This window comes from Lissotriton vulgaris, chromosome 6 (assembly GCF_964263255.1).
Source record: "Lissotriton vulgaris chromosome 6, aLisVul1.2, whole genome shotgun sequence".
Taxonomy (NCBI): domain Eukaryota; kingdom Metazoa; phylum Chordata; class Amphibia; order Caudata; family Salamandridae; genus Lissotriton; species Lissotriton vulgaris.
In genome coordinates this window covers 83,472,447-83,495,809 of record NC_141694.1, presented here as the reverse complement: position 1 = coordinate 83,495,809, position 23,363 = coordinate 83,472,447, and the positions used below count along the sequence as shown (strand labels likewise).

General features: G+C 49.1%; 1 protein-coding gene across 2 annotated transcripts in view; it reads left to right on the top strand.

The window, feature by feature from the left end:
• Positions 1-23,363, top strand: part of LOC147706833 (uncharacterized) — a 461,037-nt gene that overhangs the window by 367,604 nt on the left and 70,070 nt on the right. For both annotated transcript variants that reach the window (XM_086925970.1, XM_086925971.1), the window contains one exon: positions 5,729-5,828. In XM_086925970.1, coding sequence (XP_086782096.1) covers positions 5,729-5,828 — 100 coding nt within the window. The remainder of the gene's footprint in view (positions 1-5,728; positions 5,829-23,363) is intronic.

Below are 23,363 nucleotides of genomic sequence, written 5' to 3'. Positions count from 1 at the left end.
CGCATGTCGCCCAGATGGAAGCTGCCTAGTCTAATGGCATGATACCGCATGGTTGTATCCCGCTGTCCGTCCCCCCTCCCGCTGTCCGTGTCTTTGTGTATCCCGCTGTCCGTGTATTTGTGTATCCCCCTGTCCGTCCCGCCCCCGTGCTGTCCGTGTCTCTGTTTAGACACACCCAGGCGTTCCTGGCTGTTCCCAGCCCATTTTACAAGAGCCCAGCCCCGGGAGTCGAGCTGGGCATTCAGCTTTGCGTCTGCAGAGACCGAGAGCCGGAGCGGACCGGACCAGGGAGCCCCCTCGGGATGGCCGCCTAGAAGCCCGACCCCCAAAAGGACAGGAAAGGAGCTCACCTGCGCCCACTTGCTATGGACCCAACTGGACCTTGGCACCGGAACCAAAGTTTGGAAACTTTTCCTGGGTTCGAAGCTCTTGACCCCTCCCCGTGTTTGGATACCCCCCCGGGCTCCAGGGTGCTCCTGGATTGCAAAACTTTTCTGGGCTCGGACGATTTTCTTGCCCCGCACTCCTCCGTTTGGGGGCTTTGGACAGACTTCGCCTCGCTTCAAAACAGTTTAGGGCAACTTTGAAGCGCTTCTGCACAATAATCGGTCCAAATTGCGGTGTCTGGGAGGGGTGTGTGTCGGCTTTTTTGACGTAGATTTGCGTCTACTCCGTAAAGGACCCCTTCTGGTGCCCCTAACGCACAGCCACGCCTCGGTAATACACAGGAGTATGAGGATTGTAGCGCTTTGTAGGGTGGGCTAGTGAGAAGATTAATCTAGCACTATAGCCCCTGGTGTACGGTCTCTTACTGTGGCGTCGAAACCAGCCAGAAAGTTGGTTAAAGCAAATCTTGGGCGTTCTGCGATAACGACCGTGTGTACGCAGGAGCGCTGCCTCCCCTCCTCCCCCTAACAACTCGCTTGCATGCAGCACAGCACTCCGACCACGCCCGTGAGGTGTGCTGCAGGAGTGGAGTAAAGTGGCGTGAGTGGTCTGGAGACATGCGCAGGGTCGGGGCAGTGGGTGTGCGTCTTGGAAGGCGTGTTTATTGCGCCGTGTGATTTGGTGTTAGTGGCGTTTCTGGAAGTACATTTTAGAGTGCACACATTGGGCTACACAACAAACAGGTGGAACCACCTACAAAGGTGTTGTATCTATGTGCTTACATCTGTGTGCTTGTATTTTTATATTTAGATATTGAGCAATACACTCTGACATGCAAAGTCACTTTCAACATTTTAAGCAAATATCGCTACTTGGCTAGGTAGTTGGACAGGGGCAATTTAACTTTGTCTTTTTGTAGGGGATCCGCGGTGTGTGGTTCAGGTGGTATTTGTCCCTCGCAGTTACAATTGCAGCCTCTCTTGTGTAGTCAGGACATAATGTTTCTACTTCTGAGGTTTAATTTAGCTATTTAAGGTATTGTGGGAGTTGTTTTCGTTTGAGTGGCAGGCCGGATACCAATGGTTTGTTCAGAATAGCCAAGCACTGGAAACATGGCTGTGCTTGCTTCCCTGCCCCCTGGCTGTGCTTGCTTCCCTGCCCCCTGGCTGTGCTTGCTTCCCTGCCCCCTGGCTGTGCTTGCTTCCCTGCCCCCTGGCTGTGCTTGCTTCCCTGCCCCTTGGCTGTCCTTGCTTCTCTGTCCCCTGGCTGTCCTTGCTTCTCTGCCCCCTGGCTGTCCTTGCTTCTCTGCCCCCTGGCTGTGCTTGCTTCTCTGCCCCCTGGCTGTGCTTGCTTCTCTGCCCGCTGGCTGTGCTTGCTTCTCTGCCCGCTGGCTGTGCTTGCTTCTCTGCCCGCTGGCTGTGCTTGCTTCTCTGCCCCCTGGCTGTGCTTGCTTCTCTGCCCCCTGGCTGTGCTTGCTTCCCTGCCCCCGGCTGTGCTTGCTTCCGTGCCCCCTGGCTGTCCTTGATTCCATGCCCCTGCTTGCTTCCCTGACCCCTGGCTGTGCTTGCTTCCCTGCCCCCTCGCTGTGCTTGCTTCCCTGCCCCCTCGCTGTGCTTGCTTCCCTGCCCCCTGGCTGTGCTTGCTTCCCTGCCCCCTGGCTGTGCTTGCTTCCCTGCCCCCGGAGTGTGTGTGGCTCTGGGTGGGTGTGTGTGTGGCTCTGGGTGGGTGTGTGTGTGGCTCTGGGTGGGTGTGTGTGTGTGTGGCTCTGGGTGGGTGTATTTTGAAAAACAATTGTTTAAGATGAACTCATTTTTCTAACAATGTTTTAAAAAACGAACTAAATAGCTTGCTCCCCCGCCCCCTTGTTCCCCATCCCCTGACTGTGCTTGCTCCCCTGCAACATGGCTGTGCTTGCTTCCCTGCCACCTGGCTGTGCTTGCTTCCCTGCCACCTGGCTGTGCTTGCTTCCCTGCCACTTGGCTGTGCTTGCTTCCCTGACACCTGGCTGTGCTTGCTTCCCTGACACCTGGCTGTGCTTGCTTCCCTGACACCTGTCTGTGCTTGCTTCCCTGCCACCTGTCTGTGCTTGCTTCCCTGCCACCTGGCTGTGCTTGCTTCCCTGCCACCTGGCTGTGCTTGCTTCCCTTCCCCCTCGCTGTGCTTGCTTCCCTGCCCCCTCGCTGTGCTTGCTTCCCTGCCCCCTCGCTGTGCTTGCTTCCCTGCCCCCTGGCTGTGCTTGCTTCCCTGCCCCCTGGCTGTGCTTGCTTCCCTGCCCCCGGAGTGTGTGTGGCTCTGGGTGGGTGTGTGTGTGGCTCTGGGTGGGTGTGTGTGTGGCTCTGGGTGTGTGTGTGTGGCTCTGGGTGTGTGTGTGTGGCTCTGGGTGTGTGTGTGTGTGGCTCTGGGTGTGTGTGTGTGTGGCTCTGGGTGTGTGTGTGTGTGGCTCTGGGTGTGTGTGTGGCTCTGGGTGTGTGTGTGGCTCTGGGTGTGTGTGTGTGTGTGGCTCTGGGTGTGTGTGTGTGTGTGGCTCTGGGTGTGTGTGTGTGTGTGGCTCTGGGTGTGTGTGTGTGTGTGTGTGTGGCTCTGGGTGTGTGTGTGTGTGTGTGTGTGGCTCTGGGTGTGTGTGTGTGTGTGTGTGTGTGTGTGGCTCTGGGTGTGTGTGTGTGTGTGTGTGTGTGGCTCTGGGTGTGTGTGTGTGTGGCTCTGGGTGTGTGTGTGTGTGTGTGTGTGTGTGTGGCTCTGGGTGTGTGTGTGTGTGTGTGTGTGTGGCTCTGGGTGTGTGTGTGTGTGTGGCTCTGGGTGTGTGTGTGTGTGTGTGTGTGTGGCTCTGGGTGTGTGTGTGTGTGTGGCTCTGGGTGTGTGTGTGTGTGTGTGTGGCTCTGGGTGTGTGTGTGTGTGTGTGGCTCTGGGTGTGTGTGTGTGTGTGTGGCTCTGGGTGTGTGTGTGTGGCTCTGGGTGTGTGTGTGTGTGTGGCTCTGGGTGTGTGTGTGTGTGGCTCTGGGTGTGTGTGTGTGGCCCTGGGTGTGTGTGTGTGGCCCTGGGTGTGTGTGTGTGTGGCTCTGGGTGTGTGTGTGTGTGTGTGTGTGGCTCTGGGTGTGTGTGTGTGTGTGGCTCTGGGTGTGTGTGTGTTTGTGTGGCTCTGGGTGTGTGTGTGTGTGTGTGGCTCTGGGTGTGTGTGTGTGTGTGTGTGGCTCTGGGTGTGTGTGTGTGTGTGTGGCTCTGGGTGTGTGTGTGGCTCTGGGTGTGTGTGTGTGGCTCTGGGTGTGTGTGTGTGGCTCTGGGTGTGTGTGTGTGGCCCTGGGTGTGTGTGTGTGTGGCCCTGGGTGTGTGTGTGTCTGTGTGTGTGTGTGTGTGTTGCTCTGGGTGTGTGTGTGTGTGTGTGTGTGTGTGTGGCTCTGGGTGTGTGTGTGAGGCTCTGGGTGTGGCTCTGGGTGTGTGTGTGTGTGTGGCTCTGGGTGGGTGGGTGTGTGTGTGTGTGTGTGTGTGGCTCTGGGTGGGTGTGTGTGTGTGTGTGTGTGTGTGTGGCTCTGGGTGGGTTTGTGTGTGTGGCTCTGGGTGGGTGTGTGTGTGTGGGTGTGGCTCTGGGTGGGTGTGTGTGTGTGTTTGTGGCTCTGGGTGTGTGTGTGTGTGGCTCTGGGTGGGTGTGTGTGGTAGTAATTGCTGTCTGCTGAGCTCGTCTGTAGGGTACAATAGGTCTCACATTTGCGAGAGATTAAGCAAATGACAATGCCATTTATTTATCTGTTTTCAAAACCAACACATAAATACAAATTTTGTCATTTACAATGCCAAGAGCTCTAACTTTTCCAAAGGCGAAACCATTGCATTGTAAATGCTTGTTAATTAGCATGATCGGTATACCATCCGGTCCTTGTGCACTGGAGGTTCTAGCGTTCTTTATATAGCCCATCACTTCAGCCCTTGACGGGGGGCCATAATCAACACAAATAGCCTCCTCTATTAGAGGCATCTTGAAAGGCACTGAGCTGTTAGGTTTATATAGTAGAGATATATAGTCCGCCCACTCACTTTCAGGAATCTGAATCGGGAGTGCCCTCTGTCTAGAATCACAATACTCTGCAATCAGGTGCCAATACTTTTTTGAAGCTTTGGCTCTCGCTGCTTCTCTCAACCCAATCCATTTAGCATCCATCTCATCTCTCTTTACTCTTAATTTAGAACGGCCTCTAACTCGCTTTAGGCGATTAATTTTCTGTTGCACGCCTGTGGAAAATTGTTTATATTGCTTCCGAACTAAATTGTTAATTTCATGGTTAAGGCCCTCAGAATAGGGGGAACCTGATTTACTCTACGTCGGCCAGAGGAAAATGAGCTTAAGTTTTTTTATCTCCCTCATTTGTGCCTCAAAAAATTGCATGATATTAACGGAAGCGTTATCCAACAACCTTTGTTGATATTGTCACCAACCACACCACCACCATACTTCAATTTGTGACCTTCCATAAAGACTGGCCCTTTTACTTCTGTTACACAGTATGTCTAATTTAGTCTGTAAGCACTATTTTCTTTAATAAGTTTCTCCTACTTCAGGCACAGCCTGCTTTCCTGCCACATTAATCGCACCATGTGCGCTTTCACTTTCCAAGTGGCCAGGGATAGTAACTGCTGTTTCTTTGAAATGCATGAGGTCTCGCATTTTGAGACCTGAGCTATTGGCATTGTAAATTACAATGCCTTTCATTTATGTGTTAACCCCTTGTGTGCTTGTGACGGAACCGCTCCGTCACAAGCCACGGGTGAGCTGTGCTTGTGACGGAACGTTTCCGTCACGGCCCGCTCGGCGCGCCTGCGTGGCGCTGATTTCGCACCTGCGCGGTGCGTTCCATTGAGCGGGCGCATTCGTGATGGAACCATTCCGTCACAAGCACAGCTCACCCGCGTGCCGTGGCGGAGCGGTTCCGTCACAAGCACGTGACCGCCGCGCGGCCGCCCTACTCCCTTAGCGCTGCGGCGGAATAGCCGCCGCAGCGATGGGGTTAATTATCAAAACAGATATATAAAAGGCATTGTCATTTACAATGCCAATAGCTTAAGTTTTTGCAAATCCGAGACCTATTGCATTGCAAATGCTTGTTGTATTTTAGGGGTTTTAAAGCTGACATTCACTTTACCGTGTACCACAGATTACCATGAGGATGAATGAGAATGTTATATGTATATTTTTTTTAAACATGCCAAAAGGTAAAGAGCTACAGTTAAAGAGAAGACAGTTTTTCATCTCTAACAGTGGGAAAGTAGAGTAAGGAAGTAGAAATTGAATTGGATTACTATTTTTATTAATTAATCAACATAAACACTTAATGTTAGTGCTTTGTTCTTACAGACCCTGGATCCGTACAAGAGACCATGGGCTGACAAGGGCCAAGGCGATGCTAAACAAGATGCAGCAACAACCACCAAAAAAATATCAGTCCCAGCCAAAGGTATATCTGCATCTTTGATTAAATATATGAATTGTTGGAAGTAATGTGTGCCTACCTGAAGTGAATATCACCCAAAAAAAGTATGTATACAAAGTCATATCATAAGCAAGCCACATATTTTTACATAGGGGGTAAAAAAATAACAAAATCAACAAACACAATCGAGTTTGAAAGTACACCCCTAATGTCTCACTGAAAAAATATGTTTTTAAATATGCAATTCTGTGCTTTGCATTGAGTGGCACAGTAACTATTTAGTATTGGGGGTATCTTTCATAGATCCTCATGCTTGAATTATTCCCCATCGTCTGAGTGGGAGTCCACGGTACAATAGCAAAGCAGTATGTATTAAATTAGCATAGCCTAAAAGGGTACTGGGGTACTAGGGCCTGAACTTTAATAGCCTATACATCTCCTTTGTAAACGAGCATTGGCAAGCAGAAAAAGGCAAAACTTTATAGGAAAATAGTTCCACCAAAGTGGATGTTAATACTATTTAGGCCACAGGAAAGTGATAAGAAAAGCAGACTAGGAACAAGTATTGGTAAATGCAGGTAAATGTTTTAGCCAATAGAAAAGGAGGAAAGGTAAGTGACCAGAACAGGGACCATTGAAAAGATTTATGTTAAAAACAATAGATTTCACTAGCACAGTGCAAGCGCTGTGTAGGCGAAGCCAAAAATGGAGCAAAGCTTGACCAATCCGATAATAGCACCATCTAGAACACTCACAAAATAGGCTCATTTCCTCAGATTTTCATCAAACATTGTGTGAAGGGAGTCTGTCTGAGCTTTGCTCAGTTTCCCCTTCTAACAGCTTCTACATCTTTGGGTTTGTGATTGCTACTACCATGTCTTACGTAAAAGGCCTTTAAAGTTCTTGCAAGACCTGTGGAAAAAGAAAAGGGTTCATCTGGATGACCCACATAAGGACTGTATCTTCTCTTGTAGGGGATTTCCATGTAAAGTCATAAGCAGTAGAATAGTCCTGCCCTCGTGCCCCACCCCAAAGCACTTCTTTAGCTATATCTTCTTAAGTGGTTATTTTTTGCCTTTCTTCAGGAAGGCCTGCAAAGACACTTAATAGATTAAAAAAAAGACAATAATGCAGCCTAACTAACTAGGCGACACTGGCCACAACGTAATCCTGAAGTGAAAAAAGATGGCCATTATACTATAATTTGTGCAATTTTTTATGGTGTTTAACACAGAAAACTCCTCTAGTATCCCATGATGCACAGCTAGTGGCTCCTACTATCAGGACCCTGGAGCATTGAGCTTTACCAAATTTGTTTTTTTTCTTTAAAAATCACTTTAGAATTTTGATACTAAGTGTTTCACTCGATGTCTTTGAGGTTTCTCAACCTTTTTCTGTCTTTTCCTGACAGGAATTTCCACAGTGTCATTCATAAATGCCATCTCTTTTTGATAAGTGTCCAGACTGTGGAAGGAAGAAGGCCAAAACTAACCCTCATAGTGCGTGCATTATTTACTTGCCTGCTTCTCACGTTCCTGACTCCTGCTCCCTCTGTAAAACATTTTTCAGGCCCACCCTGCATGACTGGGAGAAGGTTTGGCTTTGTGGAGCAGAAGAACAAAGAATACAGCAAGTCCAGTTATCAGGTGAGACTTCAGGGCGAGTAGGGGGTCAGTCCTCTACCTGGGCTCGGTCTTCAGCCTCTGGGGCTCCCCAGCATGAGGGCTGAAAAACGGCATTGGTCCTGGTTGACGTCTAAGACTACGACGTTGAGAGGAGTTACAGCGGCGACCTGTTCGCTGTCGACCCAGGGCTCTGGGTTTAAACAAAGTCAACATTCCACGTCGAGGAGAAGATCTTAGACGCTCGTGGCTACGCCAACGGCAAGAACTCTTCGTTAGTCGTCAGAAAGCCCACCGCAGGCAGTAATAAGATTGCCGTCGAACATTATCGCATCACTCAACCTGGCCTCATCATCGACGCCGACACATCATCGTCGATGGAAGTCGCCACAACATCGTAGTTCGCCGTCCAGAAAATAGTCGATCGACGTTGAAATAACACCATCGATAACAGACTGTCGACTTTGAGAAGTCTGCAGTCAACGTCGAGAGGAATTCTCTTTCGAGACTATGTCGAAGGTCTCCGTTGACAAGTAGATCGAGGGGGAAGGATGGGACTCCTGTGTTATTTGTGGCTCTTTCTTTACTCCAAAAGGCTCGGAAAAAGAGGAGACTATTCTACGCTTCTGATTCGGCTGAGTGTTTTCATCTTCCAGATGATCAACCTAGGCCACCTACACCGCCACCTCCTCAGACTACTACTACTCCACCTACAACTCTGCATCCTCCTACGCCACAAAGGCCAATTCTTACATGATGGGTCATTCTTGCAGCCATAGACGTTCCTCTACTTGTTCCCACCGCCGACATCACAGTGGAAGATCTTGTTCCAGACACACCAGAGACACTTCCTCTACAAGTACAGGAAGATATTCTCCTATTTTGTCTTACTCTCCTTCTCAAATGATCTAATCAATTGACGATATTTCGACCTTTCAATAACTTTTGGTGCTGGGGGCTTCCATTCCAATGTCAGGTCCGACGCCATCAACTTCTGTGATATGCAAGACTTCAGTAGAGACATGAATCTCATCCCTTGCTTCCTCTGGTGCCGGGTCTCTTTGAACCAGCAATGGAGCTTTTTCTAACACCCTCTTCCATTAAGCCAGCTCCATCCAGGCTGCAAAAGAAGTATCGTCCTCCTGAACAAGATCCTACATTCCTACGGGCGGATCCAGCTCCAGATTCGGTCATTGTGGTGGCAGCTAAAAAGCAACATACCACGGCTCCAACATCTACAGTTCCACCGGTCAAAGAGAGCCGTATGATAGACTCAGTGGGAAGGAAAGTGTACAACACAGCAGCGACTTCCATGAAAGCTGCTAGTGCCACAGCCCTGTTAGGCAGATATGACCGGGCACTGTGGGAGTCTCTCCAACAATTTGCGGAACACCTACCTAGGGATGAAAGAGAGGATTTTAATGAGATCTTAATGGAAGGCCTTATGGTATCTGCTGCAGACACATCCCTTCTGGCTGCACATGGATATTGTCACGGAGTGGAATTCAGACAGCATCCATGGCTTGGCTTGTCTTCACTGAAGCCTGAAGCACAACAGCGCATCCTGAATCTTCCGTTCTTAGGTACTACCCTTTTCGGCTCCCATGCAGATGGAAAATGGCCCGAATGAAAGCGGAGATGGAAACGTTAAAAGCTGTTGGTCTTGAAAGATCAACGAAAATCTTTCCATCCTTTCTCACGCCGATATTTAACAAGGAGGGTTCAAACCAGTCGGTGGTATCAAGGTCGAAAGTTCAGTACACAGCAATCATCAACGATCCTACCAACCTTATCAAAATCTGCAACCAAGAGGAAGGTGTGGACCGCAATCTTCACAAGAAAGCAAGATGCCTACAGGTTCCAAACCCTGAATCCTATCTACCCCCTCTTCTGTTACCCACTCCAGTATGGGAAAGCATTCAACATTTATTGGCACAGTGGCAAAGAATCACACACAACTAACAGTTGTGTTCTGACTATTGTGTGCAATGGATATTCTCAGTGATTCATCAGCCCCCCACCATCAGTGCCGTCAAGATTCCACCTGTCTCAATTACAAGCAAATGTAAGCATTCTCTTACGAAAACAGGCAGTCGAACCTGTTCCTTCTTTACAACGAGGCAAAGGGCTGTATTCAAGATTATTTCTTGTCAAAAAGAAAGACAAGAACAAGTTCAGACCAATTCTTGATCCAAGGGCAACAAGTGGGTTCGGAGAGAGATTCCAGATGTTAGCATTATACCAGATCTACCCTCAATTACATTGAGGGGATTGGTTATGTGCAATAGACCTGCAAGACGCATACTTCCACATACCCATCATAAATAAACATAGCAAGTTCTTGAGGTTTGCAGTGGGAAACCACCACTACCAATACTGTGTACTTCCGTTCGGCCTGAAGTCAGCACCCAGGACTTTCTCCAAGTGCATGGCAGTGATAGCTGCCCATCTGAGGAAACACAGTGTGCATCTACCCCTATCTAGACAACTGTCTGTTCAAGGCACCCAAGTGTCAGGAGGCTCAACTACACTTCAATTTGGACCTCTGACCTTCTCCTTCGAATGGAGCTTCACATGAATCAAACAAAGTCTACCTCAGCGCCTGTACAGTGCATGCAATATCTGGGAGCATCCATCGATACTCGCACGGCAAACTTGTATCCTTCGGAGGAGAGATGCTTTTCGATCCTTCCGAAGGCTCAGGTTCTCATGACAATGTCTCATCCAACTGTGAGGAAAGTCTCCTCTCTTCTGGGCTCCATGGCGTCTTGCATACTTCTCACACCGAAGCACTTCTGTCTCCACGTGAGACCCCTGCATGAATGTCTGGAAGACCAATGGGACCAGCAAACCGGAGATTGGGAAGACCGGATTCCACTCTCAACGTGCCCTCCTGTCCATCAAATGGTGGTGTTCGCCCACCAATCTCCTTTTCACAAGGATATACCTGCTCAAACGATAGTCACGGATGCCTCTCTCCTAGGATGGGGAGCCCATACAGATCACCTTCAAATTCAGGGCAAATGGTCACGCAAGGAATCCACTTACCACATCAATCTGCTAGATAAGAGCAGTTCATATGGCTCTAAATGTTTTTCAGCCGTCATTCCGTGCCAGCTCCCTGCTTGTCCAGATGGACAATACAACAACAATGTTCTACCTCTACAAGCAGGGAGGCTCGAGATCCAGACCATTATCTCGGGAAGCCCAGACCATCTGGCGGTGGCTTTTAGCCAGAAACCTGACCATAACAGCAACTCACCTCCCAGGTGTTAAAAATGCTCAGACTATATAAACCGGCTCCTTCAGGAAAATCACGAGTGGGTCTTAAACTACGACGTGGTGCGAGATATTTTCGGAAAAGGGGGTACTCCGGAGGTCGATTTGTTCGCCATCGCAGGAAACGGTAAATGCCAAAGCTTTTCCCCCAGGTTCTACCAGCTGGGTCAGGCAGATTTCTCTATTCCTTTCCTACAGTTCCCCTGATTCAGACAGTTCTCATCAAGCTCTCTCAATCATGGATCAAGATGATTCTCATAGCCCCGGAATGGTATTTGTCAATGGTGGTTCACAGACCACCTTCACCAGTCTATCCTTTCACATCTCAGGCTTCCATGCAAACCAGACTTACTAACGAAGTTCGGAGGAGAGATGGTGCACCCCAACCTCTCCTCTTTGAATTTGGCAGCATGGCTCCTGAGCTATTGCAGTATGGACACTTGAACTTACCTAAAAATTGCATGGGCATTCTTAAGGAAGCTAAGCTTTCATCCACACGCTCCGCTTATGCTCATAAATGGAAGAGATTCTGTATTTAGTGCTCATTGAGAAATGAGACCCTACCTCTTGCCAGGAAGAGGTCATCCTTCTATACTTATTTCATTCAGCACTATAAAGCCTTCGATTTTCTTCCATTAAGGTTCACTTGGCAGCCCTAACTGTTTACAGGAAATAACCTTTACAAACCTCCTTATTCAGGATTCCTGTCATTAAAGATTTCTTGGAAGAAAGTTTTTCCTCCCAAACCCCCCCCCCCCCCCCCCCCCCCCCCCTCCTTGGGAGCTTAATGTGGTGCTTTCTCGGCTAAAGCAAGATTTCTTTGAACCCATTCATAAGGCTGCTCTTCAGCATCTGTCTTGGAAGACATGTTTCCTTGTGGCTATCACTTCCGCCCGCAGTGTTAGCGAGATCCAGGCACTTAGCTGTTGAAAACCATACACAGATTACCATACATCTAAGGTGGTTGAGGTCTCATCCGAAATTCCTACCTAAGGTAATTTCGGATTTCCATATGAGCCAAACTATTACCTTGCCTACTTTTTTCAGCATCCATCTTCTCCAGCGGAGAGATCGCTCCATTCCCTGGATGTTAGAAGGGTTTTAACATTTTATCTGGACAAAACTAAGGATCTCAGGAGATCGTATCAGTAAACTATGGCTCACTTTGTACAGGTCTAGCGACTTCCAAACAATCCATTTCCAGATGGATTTTTTCCTGTATTTTACTCTGTTACCAAAAACAAGCAAATCCCTTACCGGTATGCCTAGGACTCACTCTACCAGAGGAAAGCCAGCTCCAATTCTGAGATATGCAAATCTGCCACCTGGAAGTGAGTCCATACATTCACAGGACACTAATGCCTGGACGCTGATGCCAAGGCAGATGCTAAAGTAGGGCAGGCTTCCCTTCGGAACCTCTTTGCTTAAACTTGCAGTTCAATTCTCTGTCTCTTCCACAGCATCTGTTTTTAGAGATGGGATTGCTAGGCTATTCAAGTGCTTATGACTATACATGGAAATCCCATACAAGAGAAGGAATAGTTTCTTACTTGTAACTCCAGTTCTCCTGTAAGGGTATTTACAAAAGTCAAAAGCAACCCTCCCTCCTCCCCGGTGGAATAGACAGACGTATCCATTATATAAAATAGGTACTCACTTCTCATCGCCTTCAAAAAGAACTGCAGTAACTGCTACTGACTGCATCATAGGATACTGGTGGTCTCTGGAGTTTCTTAAAGGCACAGCATCAATTTTAAGACATAATGGCAGCCTATGGGGCTGCCCTGTCATTTCATCTCTATCATAAAAAAAGGAGTTTTGTGAAGGAGTTTTCTGTGTGTTCCACACCATAAAAAATGGCACAAATTATAATATACTGGCTTTTTTGCACTTCAGGATGAAGTTGTGGCTAGTTAGTTAGGCTACATTATTGTCTTTTTTTAATCTCTTAAGTGTCTTTGCAGGCCTTCCTGAGGAAAGGCAAAAAATATCCACCGAAGATCTATCTAAGTGCTGCAGGGTCCCGTCACGTGGGTGGGTCTATTCAAGTGGTTATGACTTATCATGGAAATACCCCTACAAGAGAACTGAAGTCACCAGTAAGAAATTATTCCTACTGCCTTGATCCCCAGCTTAAGGTAAAACAGACTAAAATCTGTCACACTTTTTCCTCTAAAGGTTTAAGAGAAAGAGAGGAGAGGCTACTCTTGTGGCTTCAGAATAAAAAGCCATATAAGACCTCTTCAGATATCGCTAGAGAGCTAGAACCCATTAAAGGCACATCTGAGGAGACTAGAAAGCATTTGGAAACCTCTCAGGCGAAGCACTCTCATAAAATGGAGAAACACACAATTCTCCTCACAGCTAGATCCTAGCTGTACCAGCTACTCCTTCTACTAAGGAGAAAGTACGTCCTCATGCCTCTTCTTCACATCAAGTGAAACCCGAATCCTCTCAAAAATCCCAGTCGACAACTCCATCGACGCTGCAAGTGTTGACGATGACCAGCACTACTGTCTCGTCGTCAAGACCGTCGACGGCTCCAACTTCTACAACAGCCGCCATCTGCGCCTCTATCTTTTCGGTTACAATACAACAGTCAAAAAACACCTCCGCAGATGACTCCATCGGCATTGCCACTGTAGACGACAACACCTTTGACCCCGGCAATGGTGATCCCGTCGACAATGATACCTCCGCCAACGGCGGTCCCATCGACATCTCCTCCAAAAGGCAGCGCCATCCAGCTAATGACAGCACTGTTGACACCAACGTCGGAGGGTGCAAATTAAGATGATTAAGACATTTTTGTGCCCAGAAATGACTTCGCCAAGTCCAGCCGTCACCTGCAAGATCTACAGGAATCCGAGGATGAAGGCCAGTATGGGTCAGCTCACAGCCCTTATGAGCTCCATGTAAAATATCGAGGACTATGTTGATGAGTAGCAGTATTACCAACAGTACTGCCCTGGTCCTCCAGGACCATTTGAGCCTTATGGATACTATCTGAACCTTCCTTAGACAGGATACTGCACACCTACCATACTCCCTAATCCAGGATCTGCAGGCTATGCTTTCGGACTACAAGAAACTTTATTCTCCCGCTCAAGAGAAACGTCCTGCTGTACTATAATCACTGCTTCCTGTTCCCCTGACGCCACCTATGCTGGCTCCGGCCACTCCTTGTCCCTCAACTGCATTTCCTCCAAGGGAAGATCCATCCTCTTCTGATGAGGACAAAGAAGAGAGCGAAATACATGAGCCTCCACTACTGACAAATGATATCATTCCTATGCTATCTCCTCCTCCACTTCACCTGGCTGACTCTCCTCCAGAGGACATTGGAAGTTTTCACAATCTGATGGATAGTACGCCTACCAGATTTCACCTTCTCATGGCAGTAAAGCAGTCAGACTGCTTCATGTATGACTTCAAAGAACGAACAAGGAAATAAATCTGCTCCTTACCAATTATTGATTAAAGCTTGCAGGAGTTAATAAAGGTTATGAAAATGCTAGCTACAGTGGCTGCTGTTATGCCTCAGATTGATAAGACCTACAGAGCCCTAGAGGATTCCCCTGCATTGTTGAAAGGACACCCCGAACCGGACTCTCTCGTATCAAGGCTGCGCAGAAGTCCAAAAATCCACCAACGCCTATTGCTGCGCCACCTGACAAGGAAGGGAGCTGCTTTGATAATATTTGCAAATGCTTCTCCTCATGTCTGCCATCACAGTGCAGGCGGCCAATCATATAATCATCAGATGTGGTCCGATATGGGTTCCATGTAGGACCTCATCCCAAAACACTGGTAATAAGAAGCCTGGAAGATATTACAAGAAGGAGAGTGTGCAGTATCTGAGGTCATTGACTGGGCAATGGATATATCCACCACAGGCTTTAGACAGCTAGCCAGCGCAGCAGTCTTGAGGCACCAAAGATGGCTTAAGGCGAAATCATTCAGACCGGATGTTCAAACCAAGATCTTGGACATGGCATATGATCGGGAGTCATTATTAGGTAAGCCTATTAATGAGGCTTTGTTGGCTATCAAGACCAACTCCGCCAAATCCCCTGGCACCCTCCAGTATCGGAAATTCTCCTTTCAGGGTGCATGGGGACGGAGCTTCTCAAGCTAGAAGAGTGGATACCAACGCACCCTACAGTACTAGACCTATCCGTGTCAGTACAGACAGGGCTCCAGAAGCCCTAATATTTCCAGTCTACAGCGTGTTTCTCAAGACCCGCAGTGGACCACCTTCTCAAAGCCAAGACACAGGTCGCAAACAGTGACCTTAGTCAGGTACCAACTACTATCCTTTTCCATCCCATTGATGTAAAGATATCCAGCCACATCCAACAGTGGAAGAACATAGCATCAGACCGGTGGGTATTGGTAGGGGCTGCTGGGATGACTCACGGGGGGAGGGGTGGGCGCAGAGGTCACGGCTGGTACGGGGGAGTTGTGGGTCTCGCAGGGGTTTGCGGTTGTCGTGTGGTGGGTGGGATAAAAAAATACATAAAAACTTACCTTGAGGCCAGCCCCGCGTTTCCGCTCCTGCTCTCCTGTCTCCGACTCTAGGAACAGGAATCAGGCAGCCAGGCTCCCTCAAACTAAGCCAATCACAACGCTGCAATACAGTGTTGATTGGTCTGAGCGCCGTGTCACGGCTCTCAGCCAGGGGCTGGAGGGGGTGGGCATGTTCTCCTTGCTGGCTGTAATGCAGCCTGCATGGAGAGTGCGCATGACTGGTTTGGGCGGCCCGAGAGGAATGGGCAAACCACTCCTCCTCTGCTCTGCTCCGTGAACAGAGCAATTGTATCCACCCGCAAAGCAGCAGGAAGCAGCATAAAATGATAACTCTTTGTTTCTAATTGCCACTGCTTAAAAGCAGAGGGGTAACGCTCCTCCGCCGTAGCGGAGTAGCCGCCACTGGGTATTGGCCTTGGTTACATATGGCCATGCCCTAGAATTTGCAGAACAGACACCAAACACTCCGCCCAGGGGATCTCAACCTGCAACTCCACCCCTCCCTGTGTTAATTTGTAAAGATAAAGCCCAACATAAGTCTTCAAAAGGTTCCTGTGACGCAAAGGGGAAAAGGATTTTACTCCCATTTTTTTCTCATACGCAAGAAATCAGGAGAGACGAGATCTATATTATATCTCAGGAAATGACGAATTCCTCGTGAAGCATATCTTAAGAATGGTTACTATTTCGGATATCTTGCATCATCTCAACAGCTAAGTGTAGGAAGCTGGCGCTGTATACGATACCAAAATGAGGTATAGTGTGCACAGAGTCCAGTGGAACTGCAAAGGTAGGCAGAGGTAAACTAGATAGCTCCTTACTATCTATTTGTGGTAGCATGGGCAAGCAGTAAGGCTTTGTCAGTGGGTAGTGTTACGCATTTGTTGTACACACTCAGGCAAGAAATTAGGTCACACACTCAGACTGAACTCACACCAATTTGTTTGTATAAAAAATATTATTTAATTTTTATTTCTGGAACCAAGCCAAGCCGGTGCAGGTAAGTTAAATAATACTTTTCAAAATCTTATGCAGTTAATTACGTTTGAATGCAGGTTTAAATGCAGTTGGTTTAATTACATGCAAGTTAACAGTTCAAAATTACTTTCTAGTTTTTCAGCGTGAATCTTTTCTGGAATCACATGCTGTGCATTATTCTGCCTTCTAGTGGTTCGGTCCAAAATTTGTGTGTCAATGTTTTAATTTTTTTCGTTTGTCCTTCTGTGACGTCGACATGCTTCCTCCGGAAGCTCCCACCTTTGGACGCCGTCTTCAGATTCTTTTTTTCCGCCGTTGGGTCTGGATTGATACGGAAGGAGCTCCTGATATTTGGAGAGAGAATTGACAAAAACGAAGGAATAAACTTCAAAAACAAACAGTACAAGGATCCGACGTACTGGACTTCGAATCAAAGTGCCACAGTAAACTGAAAATTGAAAAGAACAACCTTCTCTGATGAACGGACAGTGCATATACAGGGGGCTCCCTGTGTGCCGTAATGGACAAGACCCCGTTAGAGGTCTTCCAAAAATGTCACCTCAAGCATTCCCAAAAAGACCAACATCCTCTGCAACCTGTGCTTACCACTCGATCACCAAAGTGAGGATTTTGACGCGTGTTGGGCTTTAACCCCAAAGTATTTGAAGGTAAGAGAAAGACAGAGAAGAGCCAACTACAACATTCCAGGGCAGGGCACAGCACCATCGCTACAAGATGTGGGACTCTCCAGCAAGGAAGAGGACAATGTCGCCGAAGATCCAGAGGCCGACGCTGACATAGACGTCCAGGTCGTAGATGTCGAAAAGAAGACGAGAGGTAAGAGAACAGTCGTTATTAAAAAAAACTAGCCGAGTCCTGAAAAACTGACTGAAGGGCCTCCGCTTCAAAGCACTTGACGTCTGCAGTTGCGTCCAGAGAGAAACACTTTGTTGGATCCTTAGACAAGGACTCCGTGACAGCAAAGACCCTCAAAAAATATAAGACATCAAAAAACGGTCAAGGAAAGGACACTTCGACGTTGAAACAAGAGAGCTCAAAACAGGCTTCGACTGCCATGAAGGCGTCGTCGACCGCGAACAGAAAGGCAGAAAGTCTCAGCTAAAACTCACACATCCGAGATTGAGAAGAAAAAGAGGAGGCTAGAAGCTAAAATGGCGAGTATTTTGCAAACAAAGAAAGAGTTTGATGAAAGCTTGAAACAATTCAATATACCACCGAAAACTTTGACAGAAGTAGAAAAAAAAGTCTGAATTTCAGCATCCAACGACACCCGAATCGCTCGATGAACATGCTGAAGAAATCTTCTCCCGAGAAGACAACGACAGACAGACATATGTGGGCTCTGAAACCCCGGAGGTTCAAAAGCAACAATGGCAAGACCTCGACGTGGACTTCCCAGAAGAGGCTGTTGATCGCCATCCTTCGAGGCCTTCACCTCCAGACGACGGTATGTACAACCAAGTCATCAAAACTTTAATGCCTATACATAATAGAGCAAGCCACTTAGTAGAGGAAGGAAATTATATAGCGAATGCATGCTTAAAATCTGCACTAGATTCTGCAGAAACATCAAGGAGGCAGATGATGATCGGCATCACAGAAAGAAGGCACGCTTGCTCCGGTTTCAAACAAGAGGTGCAGAACAATATACTGAACTTACCGTTCAGTGGAGAACTGCTGTTTGGAAGCATAGTGGAAGACAAGCTAAACCAACTAAAAACAGACAAAGAACCAGCAAGATCTTTAGGCGTTCTACAATTCAGAGGCATGCGTAGGGGCACCCCCTCAAGGAGATGAGCAGGCAGAGGTAACCATCACCCTACAACCTCGCATCAGTCATATCAGCAGGGTTACCAAGGGGTAAGCCAAGGACAACCACAAGGTGTAATAAAGTGACACTATATATACTGGACCAAAGTAAGGTACACTGTGTATAGAGTCCCCAGTCTCCAGAGGTATGGCAGAGGTTAAAGTTAGATATAACATTACTATCTAAAGTGGTAGCTTGGTTGAGCAGTAAGTCGGTATCAGAGGGCTGTGTAAAGCATTTGTTGTACACACTCAGTTAGCAAATGGTCTCACGCACAAGAACTGAACTCTAGGCCAATTTTTTTATATCCAAAGATATAGTTTTATTTTAGAACCAACAAGGTATCAAAATATACTTTTCTAAATATGAGTGACTTTAGGTAAATACTTTGCAAAAAGGCAATAGACTTTGTAAGTGCAATAGCTACAGTGGTTGCAGTGGGCAACACAATTTCAAACACAATATAACATCGAGTTCAATGGGTTTTACTACATAAATGCAATTGATTACTTTATGGGTTACTTTTCTAACCTCAGTACTGGATCCTAGATTCAGTTCCGGGACATGAGCTGTAAACAGTTAAGCAAAAGCGTTTTGGTTACAGTAGTGATTTTTAAAGAATATAAATGTATTTTCAAATTTGACAAACTTTTCAGTGAAAACCAAGCAATGTTATCCTATGGGAGGAAATTCAGGTTACTAGTAGGTACAGTTATAATTACTTTTTCGGTTCAGTACTGGCTTCTCTCCTGATCACAGGTGAGTAACTCGGAATTCGTTATTTGGCTGATTTTAGATGAATATTTTAAAGTTTCAAAACTCAACACTTAGGAGAATTTCCAAGTGAAACCAGTCAATGTTAACCGATGGAAGGAAATGAGTTATCAGCTGTTAGGTAAATACTCGACTGGTAGAGTTAGTTTCTGGTCGTAGACCCGGGGGTCTCCCAGGGTCAGAAAGGTACAGTAGTTACACCCTCAGCGACACGGGCAGCCGGGTGCAGAGAGAGTAGGACCAATGCAATCCTTTGGAGGTTAGGGGGGCCTTCGGTTGGTGGCTGCAAGCAAGCAGGCCATGCAGCTGTGGGAGCTGAGCTACTGGTCACTTACTCAGGGCATGTGGGGAAGTAAAGTAGTGTAGTAGTTGCACTTCCAGCGGCACTCGAGCAGCTGGATGCAGGTTGCTTTTGAGCCGTCGAGCGCTCCATGTTATCCAATAGGGAAGTTAAAAAGTGAACAAAGGCTGCAGACTCTGGGACGGAGATTCTTCAGGTGTGACCACCACTTCGAGAGGTAAGAGGGGGTCTTGGAGAAGAGGTCGGTACCCCAAAGGAAGGCACAGGGGGTGTTGGGAAATCTTACCCTCAGCTGGGCGCGGTTGGAGGGTCCCTGGTTCTGAGGCTGCAGGCGTCGTCTGGTTAGTCGAGGAGGGTCTTTGGGCACTGGACTCCGGATCACAGTCGCCGGGGGGAACGTCCTTTTGGTCTTGGATCACTCGGGCACAGGCCGGGCCCGGCAGGTGCAGAGTGGGCTGGAATTGCGGTTCCTGGCTGGCACCAGAGGGCATAGGGCACCCAGGCTAGAGGGGTGACTGGATGCCAGAGCAGTGAGCTTGTGGGCATGGCACACAGGGATGTGTGCCATGTCGACTTTGTTACGTTCTGCACCTAGACACTCAGCCTGCAAAGGCAGTATGTGGGTGTCGGGGCACAGGGCCCCTAAGGGTGGCACAATAAGTGTGCAGCCCTTAGGGGTCTTCTCTGGTCACCATGCCCTGGGTACCTATGGTACCATTTACTAGGGGCTGACAGGTGGCCAGAGATGCCAATTGGGTTTTAGTTTCAACACAGTTTTAGGGAAGGAACACAGGCCCTGGGCACCTAGTTGGCAGGAGCCCAGGCCACACTCAGTCAAAGCACATCAGCAATTCAGCAAAAAATGGGGGCATACCATGCAAGAAAATGGCACTTTCTCACACAAAGGCAACAACAGAACTGGCAATTCCAGTAATGAAGACAATCCTTTGGATGAGGCCCCTGGGTAAGAGGCCTTCCACATAGAGGGGAAGCTTAACTACAACAAAGTGACTGACTGCATTCCGGAGTGTGCCCGCAGTAGAAAAACATCAAATAAACAAACAGTTCCTCCACCATACTACACTAGTAGGAGGCAGGTTAAAGTACTTCCTCACAAATCGAGAGAGGTCACTTCAGACAAATGGATCTTAAACATAATACAGTATGGTTACTGCATAGAGCTAATCAAACAACCTCCAAACAAAGGCCCATAAAGGAAAATATTGAAAGAGAGAAGTTACTCAACTACTCCAAGAATTACAAGCCAAAGAAGCGATAGAACAGGTACCACACAAGAAAAGAAACAAGGGAAATTACTCCACGTACTTCCTACTTCCAAAAATTGATTCTGGTATATAGAGCAGATGCCACCATCTTCCTTTACAAAAATGGGACTATACTTATCCAAGCCTCAGACTGCAACCTAGCCATGTTTGATAATATTTTCCCCATCATTAAAAACACAATTGCTAGCACTAAATTCTCCCCCAAGCCTAGGAGCCACCAGTTCTTCAGAGGTCCCACAGACACCTCAAAGTTTATCATCTCTCATCCTCAAGTCCTCTTTTGACCCTACCTTGGCCCCTCGTGGCTCCCACATAGCGACCACCGCACATTATAGCAACTCTCAGTGTATTCCAGTTGGGAATTAGCCCCTCCAGTACATCCACCATTCTAGTATGGATGACCAACTTTCCTCTTGAAACAGCTAGCTCTGAATTGACATTCCCCATAAATCACACCTTCTCCCCAGATATTCCTTTGATCTGAAAGAAACAGGTTAGTATTAGATTCCTTACCTTAAAATATCCCCAGGCGTCAGACTGGATCCGGAAATTTTTGCGTAGCAATACCCCTGCGCGTCGTTAGGCGTTGTCTCTGGCTCCGCGTCCGTCGTCTGCGCCGGAATAACGTCGTCGGAGTACTTAGACGCCGCCCATGCGCGCTGACGTCAGTTCTTCTTTTTTCCGCGCCAGCTAGCGCAGATCTGGAGAAGCTCTACCCCTTAGTCACTTTTTGACTAAAACTTTTTTGATCATGTTTGATCTTAAGTCGTTCTCGAATCTTCAGGTGCCGGTAGGGATGCCAGGGTTCAAACCCTACTCGAAGTGTAGTCCACTGATGTTGAATACCGACCCTCCTCGCCCGTGTCTGCAATGCCTAGGCCTCGACCACGACGACCGTTCCTGTTCCGACTGTCGAGCCCTGACGTTGAAGGCTAGGCAGGAGCGGTCCCGCAAGCGGCTCGAGCTCCGGCAGTCGGCCCGCGCCATTCGAGAGCCCGGTCCCATAGGAGCTCGAGGGATCGGTCGCGGGGACGGAGCCCTCGCAGCTCCGTAAGTCGGCATCGGTCTTCTGGTTCTTCCTCAGGTAAGAGGCATGAGAGGTCAGAGCGGCGTCATCGCTCCTCCGACCGCCCCCGACGCGGCTGGGGTTTTGGGTGGCACCGCCCACGCGGCTCCACAGAAGTCCCTAGCGCCGCATTCTGCCCCACACCTTCGGGTCCCTGAGCAAGATGCGACGCAGGAGGAGATCGAGCAGTACCTCATAGCCATGAGGTCGCTCTCTTCTCCACCGGGCCCCACGGCGCCTTCGGGCCCAGTGGGTCCGGCTCCAGGTCTAGCGGGTCGGGTGCTTCGGCACAGACGCCACCGGCGGCTTCGGCCCCGGTGCCGCCGGCGACTTCGGTTCCGGCGCTGCAGGCCCCGGCTGGATCCAGGTCGACGCCGGTCGACCTTACGACCTCGCCGGCGCCGTCCCCAAGGGTGTCACCACCGGCGCCGACTTCGGTCGACGCCGGCCCCAGTCCTTCTATCGATCCCGTTCAGCCGTAGACACGGCCCCGTTGTGCGCCGTACGAGACAGCTATGGGTACATTCTACTTTAACGAACGGGCCCGATTGTTGATCCTGGCTACCAGGCATTGGGTGACAAAGAAGACTGGGAGGGGTCTGAGGACCCTCTGACACGGGATTGTCAGGACCAAGCGGACTGGACAGAGGAGCTTAGGGAGGCCAGCGGCCTGGATCTCTCTCCAGACACTGGTTTTGTCTCCCCTCCTACCGTGGCTACGGAGGAGGGGGCAGCCTATAGCATAGTTCTGATGCGGGCAGCTAAGGCCTTAAACCTTACGCTCCCCTCAGCGGCCGTGAGGACTAATCTCCTCACCTAGGTCCTCAAACCGCAGTCAAGCTCAGTCGAGCCTCTTCTGCCGTTCAATAAGGGTTTATCTGATGTTCTGTTGGGCACCTGGTCCACTCCCGACAGGGAATCCAAGAGGTTTGAACAATTTGGCAAGAAAGTGTTCTCGTCCCTTAGTCTGGGACTGCGGTCAGTCAACACCGCATGCCTCTTGGGCCGCTACACCCACACCCTGTGGGACACGGTTGCGGATGTGCTGCTACAATGCCCTGAGGAGGTCAGGGCTAAACTCGCCCTAGCTAGGCAGAGCAATGGCCACGACAGTGGCGGTCCGACGCCACGCCTGGTTACGGTGCGCCAATTTTTCAGCCGATGTCCAGGCTACACTTCTAGACATGCCGTTTGATGGCCGTCGCCTGTTTGGCGACCAGGCAGACCACGCGCTTGAGCGCTTTAAGGACTCCAGGGCTACGGCCAAGTCCTTGGGCTTCTCGGCCCCGCGCCAGCAAATGGGTGCCTTTCGCTCCTTTCGTGGCCAAGGAAGGAGCGTCCCCACACGGAACGCCAGCCACACGCCGCAACAGAATCTTCAGCGCGGTGGCGGCCGTGGAAACCGCCGGGGAGGCGGTCTGGGTCAAAGGTGAGGCCAGCTCCCGCAGCATCCGCCTCAAAACCTTCCGAGATTTCAGGCCCATGTGACGCCAGTGGGGGGCAGGGTCCGCCATCACCTCTTCCACTGGCGCACAGTCACATCGGACAGGAGGGTGCTGCAAATCGTCCGAAGGGGCTACTCCCTCCCCTTCGAGTCGACCCCTCCAGCCATGCCACCGCAGTACCACCGCGTGTCGGGGGACCACTTGCAACTTCTGCAGGAGGAAGTTACGGCCCTCTTGGCCAAGGGGGCCATCGAGCGCGTTCCTGGGCCAGAAGTAGGGTGTGGTTGCTACTCCCACTACTTTCTGGTACCCAAGATGGGCAAAGGGGGGCCTAAGCCCTATCTTGGACCTACGGAACACTCAACGGCTTCCTCCGGAAGGAGAAGTTCAAGATGTTGACATTGGCTGAGGTCTTAGCTGCCCTTGACCCTGGAGACTGGATGGTAG